The following is a 19,534-nucleotide window of genomic DNA, read 5'->3' as shown; positions in this document are numbered from 1 at the left end:
GGTGTGTCTAAAGTGTCTGTTGTGTATGAATGGGTGTGTGAGTGTGTATGTGCTTGTGCCCTGCGATGGACTGGCACCCAGGGTGTACCCTGCCTTGTGCCTGATGCTTCCTGGGATAGGCTCCAGGTTACCCGCAACCCTGAAGAAGGAGTAAGCGGTAGAAGATGGATGGGAAAAAAAATACTCTTTTGCAAACATTTGTGGTGTTGACATATATTGTATACTGTATAGATCTTTATAATATTTACAAAATGGAGAAAGGTGTATTACATGCTGTCTGATGGTTTAAGATTTGACTCTTTTCACATATACTGGCACAGTGAGAAAAATTAACTACAACTTACCGAAAAAAGTATGTAAATGAGGTTAGTAATTTAAAAAGTCTTTTGTTTATTAAAACTTTCTTTTGTATATTACTGATTCCATGTGCCATTGTGTGTGTTCATATGTGTGTGTGTATGTGTGTGTGTGGTTAGTAGGTCTGATGTCTATGTTGGAAAAGTGAATGCACGTGTATGTAACCTGATTAGAAACATGACATTTGATGTAGGTTTTCAGCCTCTGTCATTGGGAACTGATGTGACAGAACACAGAGCAGCATTCTTCAACTTGGGAACTTCAGGCATGCTCCATGGGAATGATCCACAGGAGTGAGGCTGCTAGGAGACAGAGGACACTTTCATCACACAGCAGGGAAGTGCACACTCTGGACCTAGCAAATACGTCAAGACTATGAACCATGCTCTCATAGAAAGAAAGATTTTTATTAGATATGTTTAAAGAAGTTATATAAGATATGCTTAAAATTGACAAGTAAAAGCATGATTTCTCTTGGATTGTCTGTTAAATTAGTAATCTGGTCAATTAATTATTAATTTTTTTACCACAGCATGTGTGTGTGTGGGGGGGGGGGGGGGGGGGATTAGAGTGGGATTAGTACTAATTACTTCACATATTATGATTAAGTGATTATTGATTGGGCCATTTTTTAAAGTAACTTTGTGGTTTGCATTGTGATGGACACAAAAACATGTTTCCTCATCTTCCTTAGGATAGGATAGGATAGGACACAATAGGATAGGATATGAAAGGATAGGATAGCACAGGATAGGACAGGACAGGATAGGATAGGACAGGACAGGACAGGATAGGATAGGACAAGACAGGACAGGATAGGATAGGGTAGGATAGGACACGATAGGACAGGACAGGATAGGATAGCATAGGATAGGACGGGACAGGATAGGATAGGATAGAGCAGGAAGGAATTGGATAAGATAGGATAGGATTGAATAGGATAGGATATGACAGGGTAAAATAGGAAAGGATAGGGAAGAACAAGTCACATTGTGCTGTGAATGATCAGATCACATGTATACAAATGGTTTGTAATCTAATTAGTATTCACTGTAGAGATTTAGGTTGACATTTTATATATATATTTTTTTACTTTATTTTTGACAAAATATCACTTATTGCTCTAACAACATGTTTGTGATCCTGAGTTAATGTTTGCTTCTTTAAGTATGTAAATGTATAACTGTATATCACAGTAATTTTGCTGAATGGATATATTCTTTATGTTTACTTTGGCTGTAAATGACTGGGACATTGGGTTCACTAACTTGAATGTATCTGATTAGGTGTATTTATGTGTATATATGTGTACATATGTGTCTTGGGGAAGTAGAATGTGTGTGTGAGTGTGTGTGTGTGTGTGTGTGTGTGTGTGGGTGTGTTCGTGCATATGTGCATGTGTGTGTCATAGTAAATGTGTGCATGAGTCTAATTATTCTCACGCTGTGTGGAATTCAGTTCTGATGAAAACCCAAAACCCACACAATAAAATCTGCTGTGTTTCCAGGCAGTAAAGAGAAAATTGCTCAGCAGTAAAGTACACCACATTTTTAATCCATTCCAATATAACAAGTAGCATGTAATACATCTAAGTAATAGCATCTCAAATATGGGATATGACACCAGAGCTTAGAGACCATACTTTAGAAAAACATTCATATTGAGTATTTGTTTAATTTATAAGGATTGGTTAATTATCTTGCTGTACTGTTAGTAGAACTGCGGCGTAATTTTAACAAGAGTGCTAATTCAGCACCTAAAAGAGCTTCTCTCTTTTGTACTCTCTCTCTCACTTTGACGGTTTGGCATCAACAAACATTTTCCGACAGACTGTGCCACCTGGTTTTACCCACTTGGGTGGCACTAAGTTTCTGTCTGGGCAAAGAAAACAGGAGTTTGCTGATTGAGCTTCAGGCTTTGGTTTAAATTTCTTATGAGCTGCCAGAATGAAAATATAGGAAGTTGATGTTATTTCAAATTTAAGGTAATAACTTATTCCACACAATTCAGTTTCAGTTTAACCCTCTGAACTTCCAGGCTCTATCAGTGGCTTCAGACTTACATTCCTCACTCTCATAACTAAAAGATAATAAGCCAAGCGTTTAAGCAGTTTGACCTATTCACATAATAACTCTATGACCTCTTCACACTAAAGATTAATCAGGGCTTTAACTGATAATGGGTTTACTGTCATTTTACAATGAGACACAGTAGAATTCAGTACAATCAGTAGAACTTTTTTTTTTCTTTTTTAATTCTATTATGGCAAATCTGAGCATCCAGTCGGTGCATGTTTGTGCTTTTTGATTTGAACTTGGCTTAGAGTCCCAAGTTGCATTTAGAAGTGTGACCTACAGTACAACTCAAAAGTTTGGACACACTAGCTATGAATATAATGTATATTATTCGATTTTTTAAAGCCCACATGAAGTGCCTTGAAACACATAGCATTATTCGAAGTGTTGACATAATTTCCACTGAAAAAAGAAGTCAATGTAGGACATATTGAGTGGCTCCTCCCCTTTTTTAAATAGCCAATCGCTTAGAAACAGCAACTTCGGCAAGGTGATTTTTATAATGTTGTAGAGCATGTTGTCATTGTTTAGGAGCACACTAGCTTACAGACAGGCTTGGCAAGTAACGGAATACATGTAACAGTGTTACGTAATCAGGATACAAAAAACTGGAAACTGATCCATTACAGTTATGTCAAAAAAGAATTCAGATTACAGGTACATTTTGTAAAATGTATTAGATGTTCTACAAATATATACACACACACAAACACACACACACACACACACATATATATATATATATATATATATATATATATATATATATATATATATATATATATATATATATATATATACAGACTCTATATACAGTTATCTGCATAAATGAGCAGGCATACAAGTGTTCCTATTAAAGTGGAAGGTGATATGGTGGGGCTGTGCCGCTGTGCCCTGTGAATGAGCCTCCACTGCTGTTGCGGTAGTGGCTGTTTATCGCCACTATAACATAAGTAATAATGGTAACAAACTTGACTCACAGACATTCCACAACATTAAATATAAGTGTAAATGTTTAAAAAGTATGAAATGTCATTCATTAATATAAAAAATTGCAATAGTTGACAAACTGCATTGGTGATAAATAAAACATTATAGGAAAATTATCAACTTTGGGGTTGATCTCCTATTACTGCATGCCCCCATCATTTTTTTTTATTCCAAAGTGTGTATGGAGCCTTCTGTAATGGGTGCAGTTACATTTAGATGCAGGGCAATGAGTTAATTTCTGCTTGAAATCTGCATGGCATCATACTAACACTGAAATATACTTTGTCTTTTCTCTTTCATTCTCCCCCTCCCCCTTTCTTTCTCACATTCTCTTTCTCTCTATCTCTCTTACCACACCCACCCCTCGTGCTTAGTGTGTAGTGTTTGTGCTTAGTGCTGAGTTTGTGGTTGGCCTGTATAACTTTGTCTGTTTATGGCACAAGCATCATTAGCTCCACAAAAATGTGTGTATAGCTAAAGACCAACCTCAATGTAAACAGTAAATGGGCCTCTCTAGAAAGTCATAATGGGTTGAGTATTTGTGTATGAGTGTGGGTGTTGATTATAGAATACAACAGCTAGGAAAACATGATGACTTTATCTATGCTCTTTTCATTGAAGTAAGAAGCTCTACCTCATCAATCTTGTGTGTGTCTTTGTGTAAATGTGTGTTAAGAAATATGTCCTCTTTGTAATACAGCCCCTCACTGTGCTGTTTCATTATTTTAGGGAGTCAGAATCTGTGGTGGTGTGGGTTTGCAATCCCCAAGTGTACTTCTGTCTACCAGCCAGAGGGAAGAGAGCTGCTCTGGGTGGCCAACATAAACAGAGGCCTCAGTTTGTAAGGACAAGCATTCTCGTGTTTGCTGTTTCCCTCAGCATCCATTAGATTTTCTTCCAGCTCCAGAGTAGCCACTTCTCAATCCCAGAGGTCCTTGCCTGTGTGATAACAATCTCTGTTTCAGAAACCAATTTAAATAGACAGAGGGGTGGAAACAGTGATGGTGTGTTTTTGTTGGTTTAATGGGAACTGAGGATGAGCCCTAAGCTGGTGGTAGGAACTCCAGAAGGCTACATACTTCTCCAGAGCTATTTTATGGAGAGATGTTGGGGTGAATGGGTTTATGGTATCGGTTTGACCTGAAATTTTCATTTTCTGAGCTATCACAGGGAATTTCACCAAATACAACACATGTTTTGACTAGGGCCCATGTCCGTGTAACCCTCATGGCCTTGCATTCCTTACTGGTCACTTAACTACCCCATCCTTTAATCATTAACTCATTCTAAACACAGATACTCTCTCTGTAAGTAAGTGATGTGTTGCTGGAAATATCAAACGCACATCTGCTTGAGTGATGCAATAATACTGTTCTTGCAATAACCCATAGTTGTTGCAGTATGACAATATGATGTTTTCTTTCAGTGATTGAAATAAAAAATGATCTGTTTAATGTCTTTCTTGTGTGCCTTCTGCAAGGATAGCTTCTCCAAGAAACTGGAGATCTGAAACAATTTACATGCTGGACAAGTATTTTGAAACATCATGGCAAAAGATGAAAAGATTAAATAAAACCAGTGATTTGTCCCAATAAATTCTACAAATTGTAGTATGTATTTTAATCTCCTTTTGCCCTTTAATTTCTGTAAATGGTAGACCATCCTATTATGTTTCTACTGTATTACACACCCATAGTTAGAAGCGTGTTTGCCAGCGGAAATGAAACTGCTGCTGTGATTGCCACAGTCCCAGCATGGCAGCTCATGGGCTCTTGTTCTGATTGTCTGCCATTGGAGAAGGACACATTCTAGGAAGGATGTATGGATAGTGACACATTTGAGAATTTCTGATGCAAGAATCCACTTTAAATGGCATGCTCAAAGAACCGAATGGTCTTACACATGCATATTTATTAGGATGATCTAAGGGCCCTCCTGTGATACTGCATGAAATGTCACTGCTATAAAGAGAAGCTGCCCTTTGATAGATAAGCAGAGCAATTTAGAGAGATAGCTGAAAATATTTATACAAGGTATCGGCCTTGTGACACTGATTTCCATGTTTTGGCAAGTACACACAATACTAGATCATGCATGTGCAGTGTCTCAGAGTGAGGATGCCTCTTACGTTTTCTAAAAGAAAATTTCTAAAAGAAAATTTCTAAAAGAAAATTTAAGACATGCACTATTACTCTTTAATAGCAACAACAACTTTATACACTCAGTCAGATCCATGACCACCGTTTCATAAATGTTTCTTAGAATGTAACTATGATGGCGTGTAAGTGCAAAAACACATTTACAAACCAAAACCACAAGAGGAAATTCAGAAATACAAACAACAAAACCAGATACAACAGCAAGTTTGCAAACAAAACAGCACACCATTAACTCAAATTGGAAAGACTAGGTCCTTACTGCACGTCTCATGCTCACTGCTGAATGGACAGTGCATGACTATCATAAGGAAAAAATGCACTTTTTCAGTCTATTATCTAGTTAACCTTGTGAAAACACTTTAATGTTATGTTACTTATGTAATTATAATCAGGTATAAAATGTATTTGTTTCTTTTGAATAACCCTGCTTCGATTAGGCAGGTTTTTAGCATTCACATACTCATAATAATGCCATGCACAATTGACAGTATATTTAAAATAATGTCATATGAAATACCTTGATAAAAAAAAATAAGCAAGAATAAAAGCATCAGTACATTCAGTTAGGCTCACTGCAAAAAAATGAATTTTCTGTCGCCTTTTCATATTTTTCATGGTGTTTTTCATTTTTCTGTTGTGTTTTGGTTTATTAATGTGTTTTGCACTTCTGGGTCACTGTATATAACTGATTGATTAAAGTGTAAGCAAGAGTCCGTAGTGCATCTTTTTTCTCTATAGATTTTGTACCTGTCAAACGTCTTTCACCTCAATAAGCAGTAAATATAATATTTAACAGTTTAAGTGGACTAAGACCCTTTCAGCGACAGACTGGCTGCATGTCCTATATTCCCTGGAGTAAAGTTACCCTAAAGCTTTATTTTGTGGGTTCACTTGTGTAAATAATCTTTCTTACTCAGCATGTCACTTGCAGAAGCCCAGGGTATGCAGGGTTTACTTAGTTACATTCATGTATCTGATAAGATAGCACAGTGTCCCACTAGTAAAAGCAGTGTGATACTGGCTGTAATGGTGCTATATTAGGTTTCTTCCCATTTCTCTCATCAGCTCCTGCCATGCATGTCATCACCATAACCTACTAACATAAATCTCCAATCCCAAGAGAGACTGAGAGAAAGAGAGAGATCACAGGTCACATATGAGGTTTTAGAAAGTTTAAGAAATATTCTACAGTTAAATCAAAAAACATATTAAAAATGAATTATTGTAGTTGAGAATTTTTATAGACATTTAGTTACATTCTTTATGTTTTAACATGTAGGGTTTTTATTGGGTGGCATGGTGGCACAGCAGGTAGTGCTGGTGTCTCACTGCTCCATGATCCTGATCTTGGGTGACTGTCTGTGTGGAATTTCGCATGTTCTCCCCATGGGCTTCCTCTGAACACTGTGATTTCCTCCCAATTCCCAAAAAAATACTGGTAGGTGGATTAGCTACTCTAAATACCTGCCCCTAGGTGTGTGTGTGTGTGTGTGTGTGTGTGTGTGTGTGTGTGTGTGTGTGTGTGTGTGTGTGTGAGAGAGAGAGAGAGAGAGAGAGAGAGAGAGTCATTGTTGGTATATAGTATATCTATATACAGTACTGATTTCTTCTGTTTTTGTGTATATCTCATATTAAAGAGTTTTAGATCTTCAAACAAAATACAGCATAAAACAATGGCAACCTGAGTAAACACACAATACAGTTTTTATTATTAGGTTTTTTTTTTGAAGCAAAAAAAAAGTTATCCAACATCTAACCCAGAGGGTTGAATTTACACCCTACAGTGTTTATATAAGCCCACTGGACACAAATGAACACTCTGGGTGTTAATTCAACACTAGGGATTTTACTGTGTTAATTTTCTTCTGGGTCAGCAGTGGTTTTCGCCTCGCCACTCTTCCATGGATGACATTTTTACCCAGTGTCTTTATGATAGTGGAGTCATGAACCCTTACTGATGCAAGAGAGGTCTGTAGGTCTTTTGATGTTGTCCTTGGCTCTTTTGTGACTTCCTGGATGAGTAGTTTCTGTGCTCTTGGAGGAATTTTGGGAGGTCGGTCACTTCTGGGAAAGTTCACTACTGTGTTGAGTTTTTCCATTTGGAGATTATGGCTCTCACTGTAGTTCTTCTGAGTCCCAGCGCCTTTGAAATAGCTTTGTAACCCTTCCCAGACTGATGTATTTCAATCACCTTCTTCCTAATAATTTCTGGAATTTCTTTCAATTTTGGCATGGTGTGTTACTGTGTAAGACCTTTTAACCAACTTCATGCTTTTGAAAAAGTTCTATTTAAGTGTTGATTTGATTGAACAGGGTTTGCAGTAATCCGGCCTGGTTGTGTCTAGTCTAGCTGAACCACATTATGAATGCAGTTTCATAGATTTGTGGGAATTAGTAACTATGGGGCAAATACATTTTCACACAGGTCCAATAGGTATTGGATAACTTTTTTTTTGCTTCAGTGAATAACATTATCATATAAAAGTTGTATTTTGTGTTTACTCAGGTTGCCTTTGTTGTATCTTAGATTTTGTTTTAATTTCTGAAACAATTTAATATGAGATAACAGAAGAACAGGAGAAATCAGGAAGGGTGCATATACTTTTTTGCAGCCCTGTATATATTAAGTATTGTATTTTAAAAGTTGTTGTCTTACTGTTCAATTGAGTTTTGATGTTTTGGTTGGACTTAAACAAGTACTATACTTCTGTGCACTTCGGAATTAGTCCTGTTCCTGCAGTGGTTGTGTTATTAGTTGAATCACTGATTCAAGTAAAACTGTACAATACATTTTAAATGTACTTTATTACAAAAAAACCCAACTTAACCCATAATTTCTGCTCTTTAGGCTAACCAGTTGTTTGCATCTGATGGTAACCCGCTATGTTGAGCTTCCATATTAATTTAATCATGATTCCAGAAAGGTGCCTATAAACAGAACATGTAAACCTTCATTCAGACATATTTATTCGCACTTTAGTTTGAAGATGATCCACTATGCACACTGTTTCCAGTTATTTAAATATGGAATACAGTCATGTTGGATACAGTTTTACTTCTGGGAAGTGTTTGGGTGGCAAACAAGACTTTGCACCAGAAATTCTAAGTCACATAAGGTCAGCATAACGTTGTAGTTTCTGTGGTCTGTTATTTTGTTTGATTTTAGTAGATTTAGCTAACACCAGGTTTTGCTTGTGTGTGGGTACATGCATGATGATTGTCAATAAATAGAGTGCAATGGCATTTTGATTATGGCTCAAGTCCTTATTAGCTGGTGGTACCTTGGTAGGTCTCCCTGTAGGAAAATTAGTCTACTGGGGATTTTTTTTTTCTCAAATTCATTAAACTGATCATTCATCACTATGACTAGATTGCATTTCTGCCTTGAAAAGTATGTACATGCCAGCAAGCATTAAATAGTCTGGGTTACTTGAATAGCTTACAATGTATGAAGAGTGATTCCACATCTGGTAAGCAGAAAGATAAAATGGTAGCACACCAGCTGTTGGTGGTAAAAATACACACAACTGTGCTACATAATTTTGTGCTGTAAATTCAGAGTTGTGGTCACTGGATGTATGATAAATGAAGTCTATGGTTAGGGATAAAATCATCTACCCACAATTCTGGGAATCAGAAGTCATCAATATAGTAACAAAAAGATTACAGATTATAGTTATAGATTTGCAGAAACACACATGAATATGTGAGAGAAGGTGATGGATGGTTGAAAAAAAAATTTTTTGATCAGAAATGAAGTAATGAGAAACATCTTATTTTTGATCCCCTGAAATGGGGATGTATAAAAAGAGCCCTATGTGTCACTCATTATAGAAATACTGTTGATATTCTGCACTTTAGTCTCACTGTTACATTTTGAATTCACTATGTTAAAGAGAAAAACATGGTGGGGAAAAAAGTTTAGTTTTGTTTAGTTTATTGATTTACAAAGCACATTTAAAACAACAGATGTTGAAACCAAAGTGCTATATATATATATATATATATATATATATATATATATATATATATATATATATATATATATACACAACACAATTAAAACCAACGAAAAGAGTAAACAAAAACCAAAGAAAAGACCAATGAAAAATTTACACTCTCAGTTAAAACATGAAGAATACAAATAAGCCTTCAAAGAGGATTTAAACACAGAAACGGAAGGGTAAGATCTAATGTAACATTTTTTTTCTAAAAGACCTAAAAATAAATAAATAAATAAATAAATAAATAAATAAATAAATAAGAAAACCCCAAGAGACAAATGTTTACATTTTGGTTAGGCTCCTGAATGTAAGGTTAAGGTTAGGTTTAGATGTAGGCATGCATTAATTACTTCCATTATAATTATGTATATAGATGGTCCTCACAAAAATAGTAAGGCAATAGTGTGTGTGTGTGTGTGTGTGTGTGTGTGTGTGTGTGTGTGTGTGTGTGTGAGTGGGAGAGAGAGAGAGAGAGAGAGAGAGAGAGCAAGGTTATGGCGTTTAGGGGTGAGGCTTCCAAACCAATCTGCAATCTGCTCACTGCTGAAAACTTCACATCTGTCTCGGTCTCCGTTATTCTCACCAGCTTCTAACCAACAGCGCTTGCTCTCTCCCTCTCTCTCTCTCTCTCTCTCGCGCGCACGCGCCTGCTACAGTCAGTATGACGCACGGCCGGCTCGATTTCACCGACACACGCTCGCGCCAGGGAAAAATGTGACTGTACTGTTCTGGCGCAAGGTGACGCAGCGGCGTGAATCAGATGGAGTGACGACTATTGCAGCTAAATCGCGGGTCCCGAGCCTGGAGCGATAACGGTGCGCCACGGACACGTTATAATGCGTCATATTTCATAATGACGACGAGGCGAAAGTCAACAAAGCTGCAGCTGCGGCGCTCGATCAGCGAACAGCTGCGCGACTCCACGTCCAAGGCTTGGGATTTACTCTGGAAAAATGTCCGAGAGAGACGACTTGCAGGTCAGTACAGCAGCACCGCATGCTCCTCATCGCCTTTACATAGAGTTTCAGAGAATTTACTGATGCTGGGACTGAACGTGACAGCACAGCGAGCTCCGCAGAATGATGTCAGCGGCGCGAGCGCTCTGTCTGCTATTTTGGGAAGGTCAAGTTGGAGTTAATGTTTCCGACATGCATGCATCAGCTGTAATGCACAAGTGTGTACACTGAAACATAGTACACTTTTCCTGACGTTTATCACCGTAATTACAAGCTTCTAAATCCAATTGAAAAGCAGTTTTTTGTGAATGTACCGTTATCTGCAGAAAATAACGGTCTGTCCGAGCTAGTGTTTGTTATTTAAAACTTTTATTAAATCCTACTGTACATTGCGGAACTCATAAAGAGGTCATATGGCGTTATGGGTCACACAGGTCCCGTGAGATGAGCTCCATTTCTCCTCTGAGTTCATTCTGTTGAATCTTCACCTCCCTCAAACCCACACAGCTCTGTCCTTCCTGTGAGGCTCAATCAAAAACTGCACACTAGCATACTAAGCATGCTCGCCAGCTGTGTTTTCCTTAGAAGTCAAGTCTTTGGTCTTAGTCAACAAGCAAAAGAGTTTATCACCCACTGTGGACTACGTGCATACCAGTGGTGGTCTCCTGTCCTGAAATACGTACAGTAGGCTACAGTACAGTAGGCTATATTCTCTCACTTTTTTCTTTTTCTTTTTTAAGTTTTATCTAGTAAACAAGTTTCCTGAATAACTCTTTTAAAAGTTTAGTTTGTAGTTTATGGATGTAGACCATTATTTCAAAGCTTGATTTTAAAATCAGAAAATATAGTGCTCAGCGTTTTACTTATTTAGTTAATTGTTTTGGCTAACACTTTACAATAACAGTACATAAATAATCATGCACTAATACCTGAATTAGTACTTATTTAAATATGAACTAATGACGAGTTAAGGCATGTAGTAATGAAGAGCTAACGAACTAATGAAGAGCTAACCTTACCTACACAGTGAGGCTTATGAATTTTATAGCATAAAATACGACCAACTTAAGTACATGTTAGTACATGTTTGTTAGTTAATGTAATAATTAACATGTAGGGGTAAATTAAATCAAACATGCTATTTAAGAAAGAATATGAATTAAGTGTGCATAATTTCAAACTGTTTATTTAATTCGCCATATGCAGCTGTGTACACAAACATCACTGGATGGCTTTGCATTACTTTCATAGTTTACACTGATCCTCTTTATTGAACGTAGAAAGACGCACTAATAATAAACATTAATACTTTCATCTCAGCGCCATTTGTAACAAACGGTTACAAAAACATAATTTAAATTATGCATGCTTGTAGTGAATCACTGTGCTGAAATGTTTTGGATGTTCTGGATATTTTGCTCACCTTCTTTCTCATATTCTGTGTTATTCAAGTCAGTTAATGTACATTTGGGGTCTGTTTATATGTCTGGAAGTAATGTCTAGTGGGATATTTGAGTAAAAACCTGGTGTTAGTTGGAAGTGCAGAGAATGCCCTTCTAGAAATACATGGTTTTCAGTGTAAAATAACTTAAAATGTGTCTCATAGACACACTTCCAGTGGACAATTGACAAGAATAATACAAAAGTTAAAAAATAGTAAGCTGTATGACCTTTAATATCTTTACATATACCGTAATCTCTTAGGGGCTATCAATAAAAGTTGGCCTAGATTTGTGGGCAAAATGTTGAAGCTAGAGTAAGTGGGTGGTCTGGATGGCTAAGAATAGATCTTGCTTCCTGGGTAACTTTTTAAATCAATGTCTAATTTAGTGCAGTTGGTCCTTATTCCGAAAATGTACACTATCAAAGTATAACAACTATGTTCTAACATTGTAACATATCTGAAATAGCAAACAGTGTATGTGTTCACTGTCCTCTGCAAGTCCAATGCTATTTCGGGGGTAAAAAGATCTAACTAGTGAGCTCCTTTACCTTAATGGGGAAACCTAGCAGTCTCTAGGCTAGCAACATTCCAACCTGATCAATGAGGCAGACAAGTTCAACACATGAAAATAGTTTGCCTTATGGATGGCATGGTGGCGCAGTGGGTCTTAGGTTCGATCTAGAGCTCAGGTCTGTGTGGAGTTTTGCATGCCCTCCCAGCATCTGCATGGGTTTCCTCTGGGTTCTTTGGGTTCCTTCTACATCCCCAAATTTAGCTATGCTAAATTTCCCCCTAGGTGTGAATGAGTGTGTGCATAGCACTATGGTGTACCTGGGATAGCCTCTGTATCTACAGAGACCGTGCCAGGATAAAGCAGTCACTGAAGATGAATGAATCTTCTCACTCTTTTTTATGTGTTCGTTGATTCTTTCATTGAGGGGGTATGAAGAGACAGCTACTCACAAGCTTCATTTTCCATATAGGCTAATTTATTTACTTAAAAAATTGGGCTGGTTAATGCAAGGCTAAATTCTACAGGTATGATGCTACTGTTTTTGTTTACAAACCTAGTAGCCTGTTAGTTGGACTAATTAGACACTGAATTATAATATAAAGGCTGATTAATACATGTGACCCTCATAGAAATAGAGGAAGATTACTAGCTCAAGTGTTTGTAAGCAAGCCACACAACTTTTCTCACTCCATTGTAGTGCTTACTTATTAAGTACACATATCTAATGAGGATAAAATGGGCACAATACAGAGATACACCTCTGTCATTCTCAATCATATGATTCTATTCAATAGATATTTTCTAAAATTATATCCCAAGGCTATAGCACATGGTGATTCAGAACCAGTCTATTACATCAACATTTTCCCCCACATTTTTCTTGTTATGGTCATCATAGTAATGCAAATATTTTAGCAGATCTCGATGTATTTTCATGAATTTTGTGCATTAGTTCCAGTTTGCTTGTAATCTAATACAGGTGGAATTTGGGGATTCCCACTCTTGGCTCAGTTGGTATGATTAATATGGTATGTGGAATGTGTCCTGATGCCGTCTAACTCAGGTGGGCTTGGATTTAGCAGAGTCCCACCTGCATGGAATAATGCACGATTAAATAGAAAGTTTATTTGGTTGTTCATTTGATAGGAATTTGGAGATTCTTGCTGCATTAAAAAAGAGTACAGAGATTATGAAAATAGGCCATGCTGGATAGTAAAAGAAAACTTTCACATTTCTGAATTTAAAGCTGTAGCCACTAGGGGTCAGTGACCCCAAAGCTGTTGCCTGCAGTTTTTGGCAAAGTCCTGTCCTGTTAGCATCTGGAAGCTGCTATGGTTTGGCATTTCACTAGTTAATTCTTACTTTGATGGTGAGATTTATGGGTTTTTGAGGGTCATGTCTGGCTTGGTCTAATGTACAATACATAACCCACTTCACCGTCACTGGTCGGTGGTCAGTTAGGTTGCATGTGATATATTGTGCCTTTCTTTCATGTTCCACATCTAATCAAGATGAACAGAGACAAGAAGGTACTAAATGTGTAGTCTGTATGAGCTCAGGTATTTAGTGAGGAATGTCAGTGAGCTCTTTTCAGTCAGGGAGAATGTAGGGCAGCACAGACAACATCAACATCAACCTGGCCATAAATCAACTCATATACACTGTAGGAGATGGGAGATGTGCATGTACATGTGTGTGTGTGTGTGTGTGTGTGTGTGTGTGTCTGTGTGTGTGTGTGTGTGTATGTGTGTATGTGTGTGTGTGTCTGTGGTGCAACATCAGCTTCTTGTCACTCACAAACTTACCAAGCATCAAAAATGTGGAAAATGCCTTAGTTTAGCTTAAGTGCGTTCACCTTAGTGTAGTTAAAGTGCATGTTTGCGCGCGTGTGTGTGTGTGTGTGTGTGTGTGTGTGTGTGTGTGTGTGTGTGTGTGTGTGCGTGCACAACACACAAATTCACAACATTCTTTGCAGGAACCATGTAATAAATCAGATTAAATAAATCAAAATAATACATTTAACCAACTTCATGTGTGTGTATTGGCATTATGTACCACAAGGGGGGGATCTGTGTCTCTGTAACAGAACTCATTTCACAGAATTGCTGAGCAAAAAGTGATTTTCTTCTCCTTATTTGCTTCTTTGCCTTCTTTATATTTTGTTACTGCTGCTGTAAAAGGATCATCAGCTTAATATGTGACCAGTATTTTTTGTATATAGTGCAAATATTGTAATAGTATAAGTGGTCTAATCTTGGGTAATCTAGGTAGCATTATAGTTAAGTTGATTGATTGATATGGTGCATTCATTATATTAACATGAACACATGTGCACATATTGAAGCACATAAACTCTACTCAGATTTTCTTCTTCTTTTTGTCTTTGGAATGTTTGGAATAAAGCACTTTTTGGCTCTTCTTCCAATATCCCGTCCTTATTGGCGCCTCGCTCAGTCACATGACTGTGAGGTGGGTAGATCGGAGAGGAGTGTTTTCTGAGATTAAAGTTGACTTCATGTGTATGTGTGTGTATGTGTTTGTACAGTAATGCAAAAAGATCTTAATGCTACTCCCAGTTTGAGTGGGAGTGAGTTTCTTAGCACTGTGGAATGTGGAACAGCTGCGCCTCACTGTGTGAAAGCTGAAGGAGTGTCCAGAAGATAAGACGGGCAGAAAGAGAGACATTTCCTGTAGGTATCCACAACTGTCTGTGGAAATTGGTAACGAAGAAAGCGAGAGAGAGAGAGAGAGAGCTACAAAGAGAGATGGATGTAATGACACTGGAATTACCAGACAAGTGTATGGACACTGAGCATTTTGGGAGCATGACACCTGAGACTCTGGACATTTACCTGAGGCTGGACAGTCACCACAGGCGATCCGGATTGCGTTTGGCCCGAATCGTTGCCCGTCAGCAGCTGGTCCAGAAGATAGAGCGAGGTGAGAAGGTGCACAGTGCACGTGACTGACCCACTTTTGCTGTCTCAGTCCTGTTCTGGTGAAAGAGCCTTGAGTCAGAGATACTGTGGTTCCAGTTCTGGACTAGTGGTTCCTTGGTGTACTTGAACAGTTCAATGCTAGCATTAGATGCATTGCCGGTCACTGCAAAATTATACAATTTTAGATGACATGCTTTTTGGTTTGTGTTCAGTTGAATTCTTTACATCATTTCAGTGTGTGGGTAATTACCGGATTGGATTTTGTTCTAATCTGTATCATCTGTGTGCATTTAGCCTACATTTTACTACTTTCCATTGAGAACATTAATTATCATTTTACCTTAATTATTATTTGACCTTTGAGTTTGTTCAAATTGTAATATGGTATTGTTGTGAATGATGCTTTTTGGAACAATATTATTTGTTTATCTTTTTTTTTCATGTGGTAAATCTGAAACTCAATATTGTAAACCATAATAATAGGTTAGACCTTGTTCATAAAAGTAAAGTGTAATAGCTACATACACTAACTGCAACCATGGCAACCCCAAAGACACTTCTGCATCTACAGTATAGCCTATGACTATCCAGCATTTCACTGTGTAAACACAGAGCTGTACACTGACAGCTTACTTTGTTTAGTTGTGGGAAGAGGCTGAAAAGGTCTGCTTAAAGGAAATGTGTGATAGAGCATGGAAGTCTCTTGAGACAGAAAAGAAAGTTTCTTAAGATAGATCACCTCATTATAGTAGAACCGGTTTGAATCGGTTTAAACCACTGATATGGCTCAGGACATTGATTGGGATCACAGAAGCTGTTGGAATTCTACAATGTTGTCTTTACACTACTGGGTGGACACCTCCACTGCACACCTCCATTGAGCTGTGTAGTCCTGCAGGATCTTGGGAAATCAGAGAACGTGTCTGTCCTTGCTTCAGCGTGTTCTCACAGCACCTGTAGTGATTTATTATCCAGCCAGAGTCTAAATTAGACACGATTATTGGTACCACTAACTCATGTTCTGATGTAATATATTGCAATAATAGTTTCCCGAAATAGACCGCATTATATTGAGATTGTTGATGTTGTTACTAGCTGCAAACGGACCAACAATTGAATTACTCTGAAGCTCTTAATGCAGAGATAAACACTACAGTAACGCACAATGCAGCATTCAGGTCTTTATCCTCCATCCAAATGCATAGTTTTAGTGCATCCTTTTCTGATTTGATTGTAGTGCTTGGGGGTTGGGGGGTTTGGTGCTGTTACTCAGTAGTGTGTTCGGTGTGAGAGGGTTTGGTTCCAAACATGAGAAATTTTAAACTTGCCCTCAAATCCTCTTCAGAGTTGTGTGTACTTCATCCTGTACATGGTCTTCTAACATTGTCTTCCGCTTCAACATAATGTTGTGTGTGTGTGTGTGTGTGTGTGTGTGTGTGTGTGTGTGTGTGTGTGTGTAACATCATAACTGTAAGTATGAATAAGTCACTTTGGCAGCATGCTATGGCATGCTGTAGGAGTATGCTTCTTTGTTATAGCACTGCATGTGCTTTGATTTTACTATTGCTCATTGCTGTCCTATGTTGGTGGAAATATTCCTACATCTTCAGAAACTGCTTTATCAAAGTCAGGGTTGAGATTGTTCTGGAGTCTGTTCCAGGAGCACTGGGGACAAGACAGGAATACGCCATGGATAGGAGGCAAGTTCATCACAGGGTGCCATGCACACACACACACACACACACACACACACTCTCTCTCACACACACACACACACACACACACACACACACACACACACACACACACACACACACACACAGACTTAGGCAAATTTACAGTAGTCAATCCAATTACCAGCATGTGTTGGGAAGGTGGGAGGAAATCTGAGAAACCGGAACAAACGCAGACAGATATGGGGTTAGAACACAGATAGTACCTGAGCTCAGGATTGAACCCTGGAGCTGTGAGGTGGCAAAAACCGCTATGCTCCAGTGCCACCAGAATTATATACTGCAATTTTTAATTACTATACAGTATCTCACAAAAGTGAGTACACCCCTTACATTTTTGTAAATATTTGATTATATCTTTTCATGTGACAACACTGAAGAAATGACACAATGTACATCTACAATGTAAAGTAGTGAGTGTACAGCTTGTGTAACAATGTAAATTTGCTGTCTCCTCAAAATAACTCAACACACAGCCATTAATATCTAAACCGCTGACAACAAAAGTGAGTACACCCCTAAGTGAAAATGTCCAAATTGGGCCCAAAGTGTCAATATTTTGTGTGGCCACCATTATTTTCCAGCACTGCCTTAACCCTCTTGGGCATGGCGTTCACCAGAGCTTCACAGGTTGCCTCTGGAGTCCTCTTCCACTCCTAAATGACGACATCATGGAGCTGGTAGATGTTAGAGACCTTATGCTCCTCCACCTTCCGTTTGAGGATGCCCCACAGATGCTCAATAGGGTTTAGGTCTGGAGACATGCTTGGCCAGTCCATCAGCTTCACCCTCAGCCTCTTTAGCAAGGCAGTGGTCATTATCATGCTGGAATACTGCCCTGCTGTCCAGTCTCTGAAGGGAGGGGATCATGCTCTGCTTCAGTATGTCACAGTACATGCTGGCATTCATTGTTGCCTCAATGAACTGTAGCTCCCCAGTGCCGGCAGCACTCATGCAGCCCCAGACCATGACAGTCCCACCACCATGCTTGACTGTAGGCAACTTGACTGTAGGCAAGACACACTTGTCTTTGTACTCCTCATCTGGTTGCCGCCACACACGCTTGACACAATCTGAACCAAATAAGTTTATCTTGGTCTCATCGGACCACAGAACATGGTTCCAGTAATCCATGTCCTTAGTCTGCTTGTCTTCAGCAAACTGTTTGCGGGCTTTCTTGTGCATCATCTTTAGAAGAGTCTTCCTTCTGGGACGACAGCCATGCAGACCAATTTGATGCAGTGTGCGGCATATGGTCTGAGCACTGACAGGCTGACCCCCCCACCCCCCACCCCTTCAACCTCTGCAGCAATGCTGGCAGCACTCATATGTCTATTTCCCAAAGACAACCTCTGGATATGACGCTGAGCACGTGCACTCAACTTCTTTCGTCGACCAATGCGAGGCCTGTTCTGAGTGGAAAATGTTCTGTTAAACCGCTGTATGGTCTTGGCCACCATGCTGCAGCTCAGTGTCAGGGTCTTGGCAGTCTTCTTATAGCCTAGGCCATCTTTATGTAGAGCAACAATTCTTTTCTTCAGATCCTCAGAGAGTTCTTTGCCATGAGGTGCCATGTTGAACTTCCAGTGACCAGTATGAGGGAGTGTGTGAGCGATGACACCAAATTTAACACACCTGTTCCCCATTCACACCTGAGACCTTGTAACACTAACAAGTCACATGACACCGGGGAGGGAAAATGGCTAATTGGGCCCAATTTGGACATTTTCACTTAGGGGTGTATTCACTTTTGTTGCCAGGGTTATAGACATTAATGGCTGTGTGTTGAGTTATTTTGAGGGGACAGTAAATTTACACTGTTACACAAGCTGTACACTCACTACTTTACATTGTAGCAAAGTGTCATTTCTTCAGTGTTGTCACATGAAAAGATATAATCAAATATTTACAAAAATGTAAGGTGTGTACTCACTTTTGTGAGATACTGTATATCCATCTTTTGATTTATATGGAGGTCATAGTGTCTATCTTATGCGGTCTAAGCAATAGACTACATATACTTCAGGTATGGCAGCACTATTAATTACATCTATATTTCAATCATGACTGTGGCCACAATCTTGTTTCAGTCTTAGTAATGTTTGTAATTAGCATTTAAAAGATCAACTCAATTATTATTAATATTGTGATCCAATATATGGGATTGAAAGTACTGTTGTTCATTGATTTGTTAAAAAAAGAATCTAAATTGATGTAAATGTGAATAATTGTTATAGATAATTGTGATATTTAATATTTTTTGCATTATTATGCACCCTAAATTTCAAGGAGATCTGTGATGTTTTAGTTATTGCATGATTTAGTTGTTCCATAATGTTTGTTAAAAGTTTTTATTATTATTA

General features: G+C 38.4%; 1 protein-coding gene across 3 annotated transcripts in view; it reads left to right on the top strand.

Annotated features, from left to right (window-relative positions):
- stard13a (StAR-related lipid transfer (START) domain containing 13a) overlaps nucleotides 1–19,534 on the top strand; it is a 74,798-nt gene that overhangs the window by 22,085 nt on the left and 33,179 nt on the right. Inside the window, exon 1 of one of the 3 annotated variants that reach the window (XM_017489770.3) lies at nucleotides 10,065–10,562. The exons of 1 other annotated variant lie outside the window; for it this stretch is intronic. In XM_017489770.3, the coding sequence (XP_017345259.1) occupies nucleotides 10,439–10,562 (124 nt within the window). In that variant the 5' untranslated portion in view covers nucleotides 10,065–10,438. Of the gene's footprint in view, nucleotides 1–10,064; nucleotides 10,563–14,997; nucleotides 15,440–19,534 lie in introns of those variants that run through there. One more of the 3 variants, XM_017489769.3, reaches the window with a different exon arrangement.

This window comes from Ictalurus punctatus, chromosome 16, assembly GCF_001660625.3.
Source record: "Ictalurus punctatus breed USDA103 chromosome 16, Coco_2.0, whole genome shotgun sequence".
NCBI lineage: Eukaryota > Metazoa > Chordata > Actinopteri > Siluriformes > Ictaluridae > Ictalurus > Ictalurus punctatus.
The sequence above is the reverse complement of the archived record's forward strand: the minus strand, read 5'-3'. Positions and strand labels throughout refer to the sequence as shown.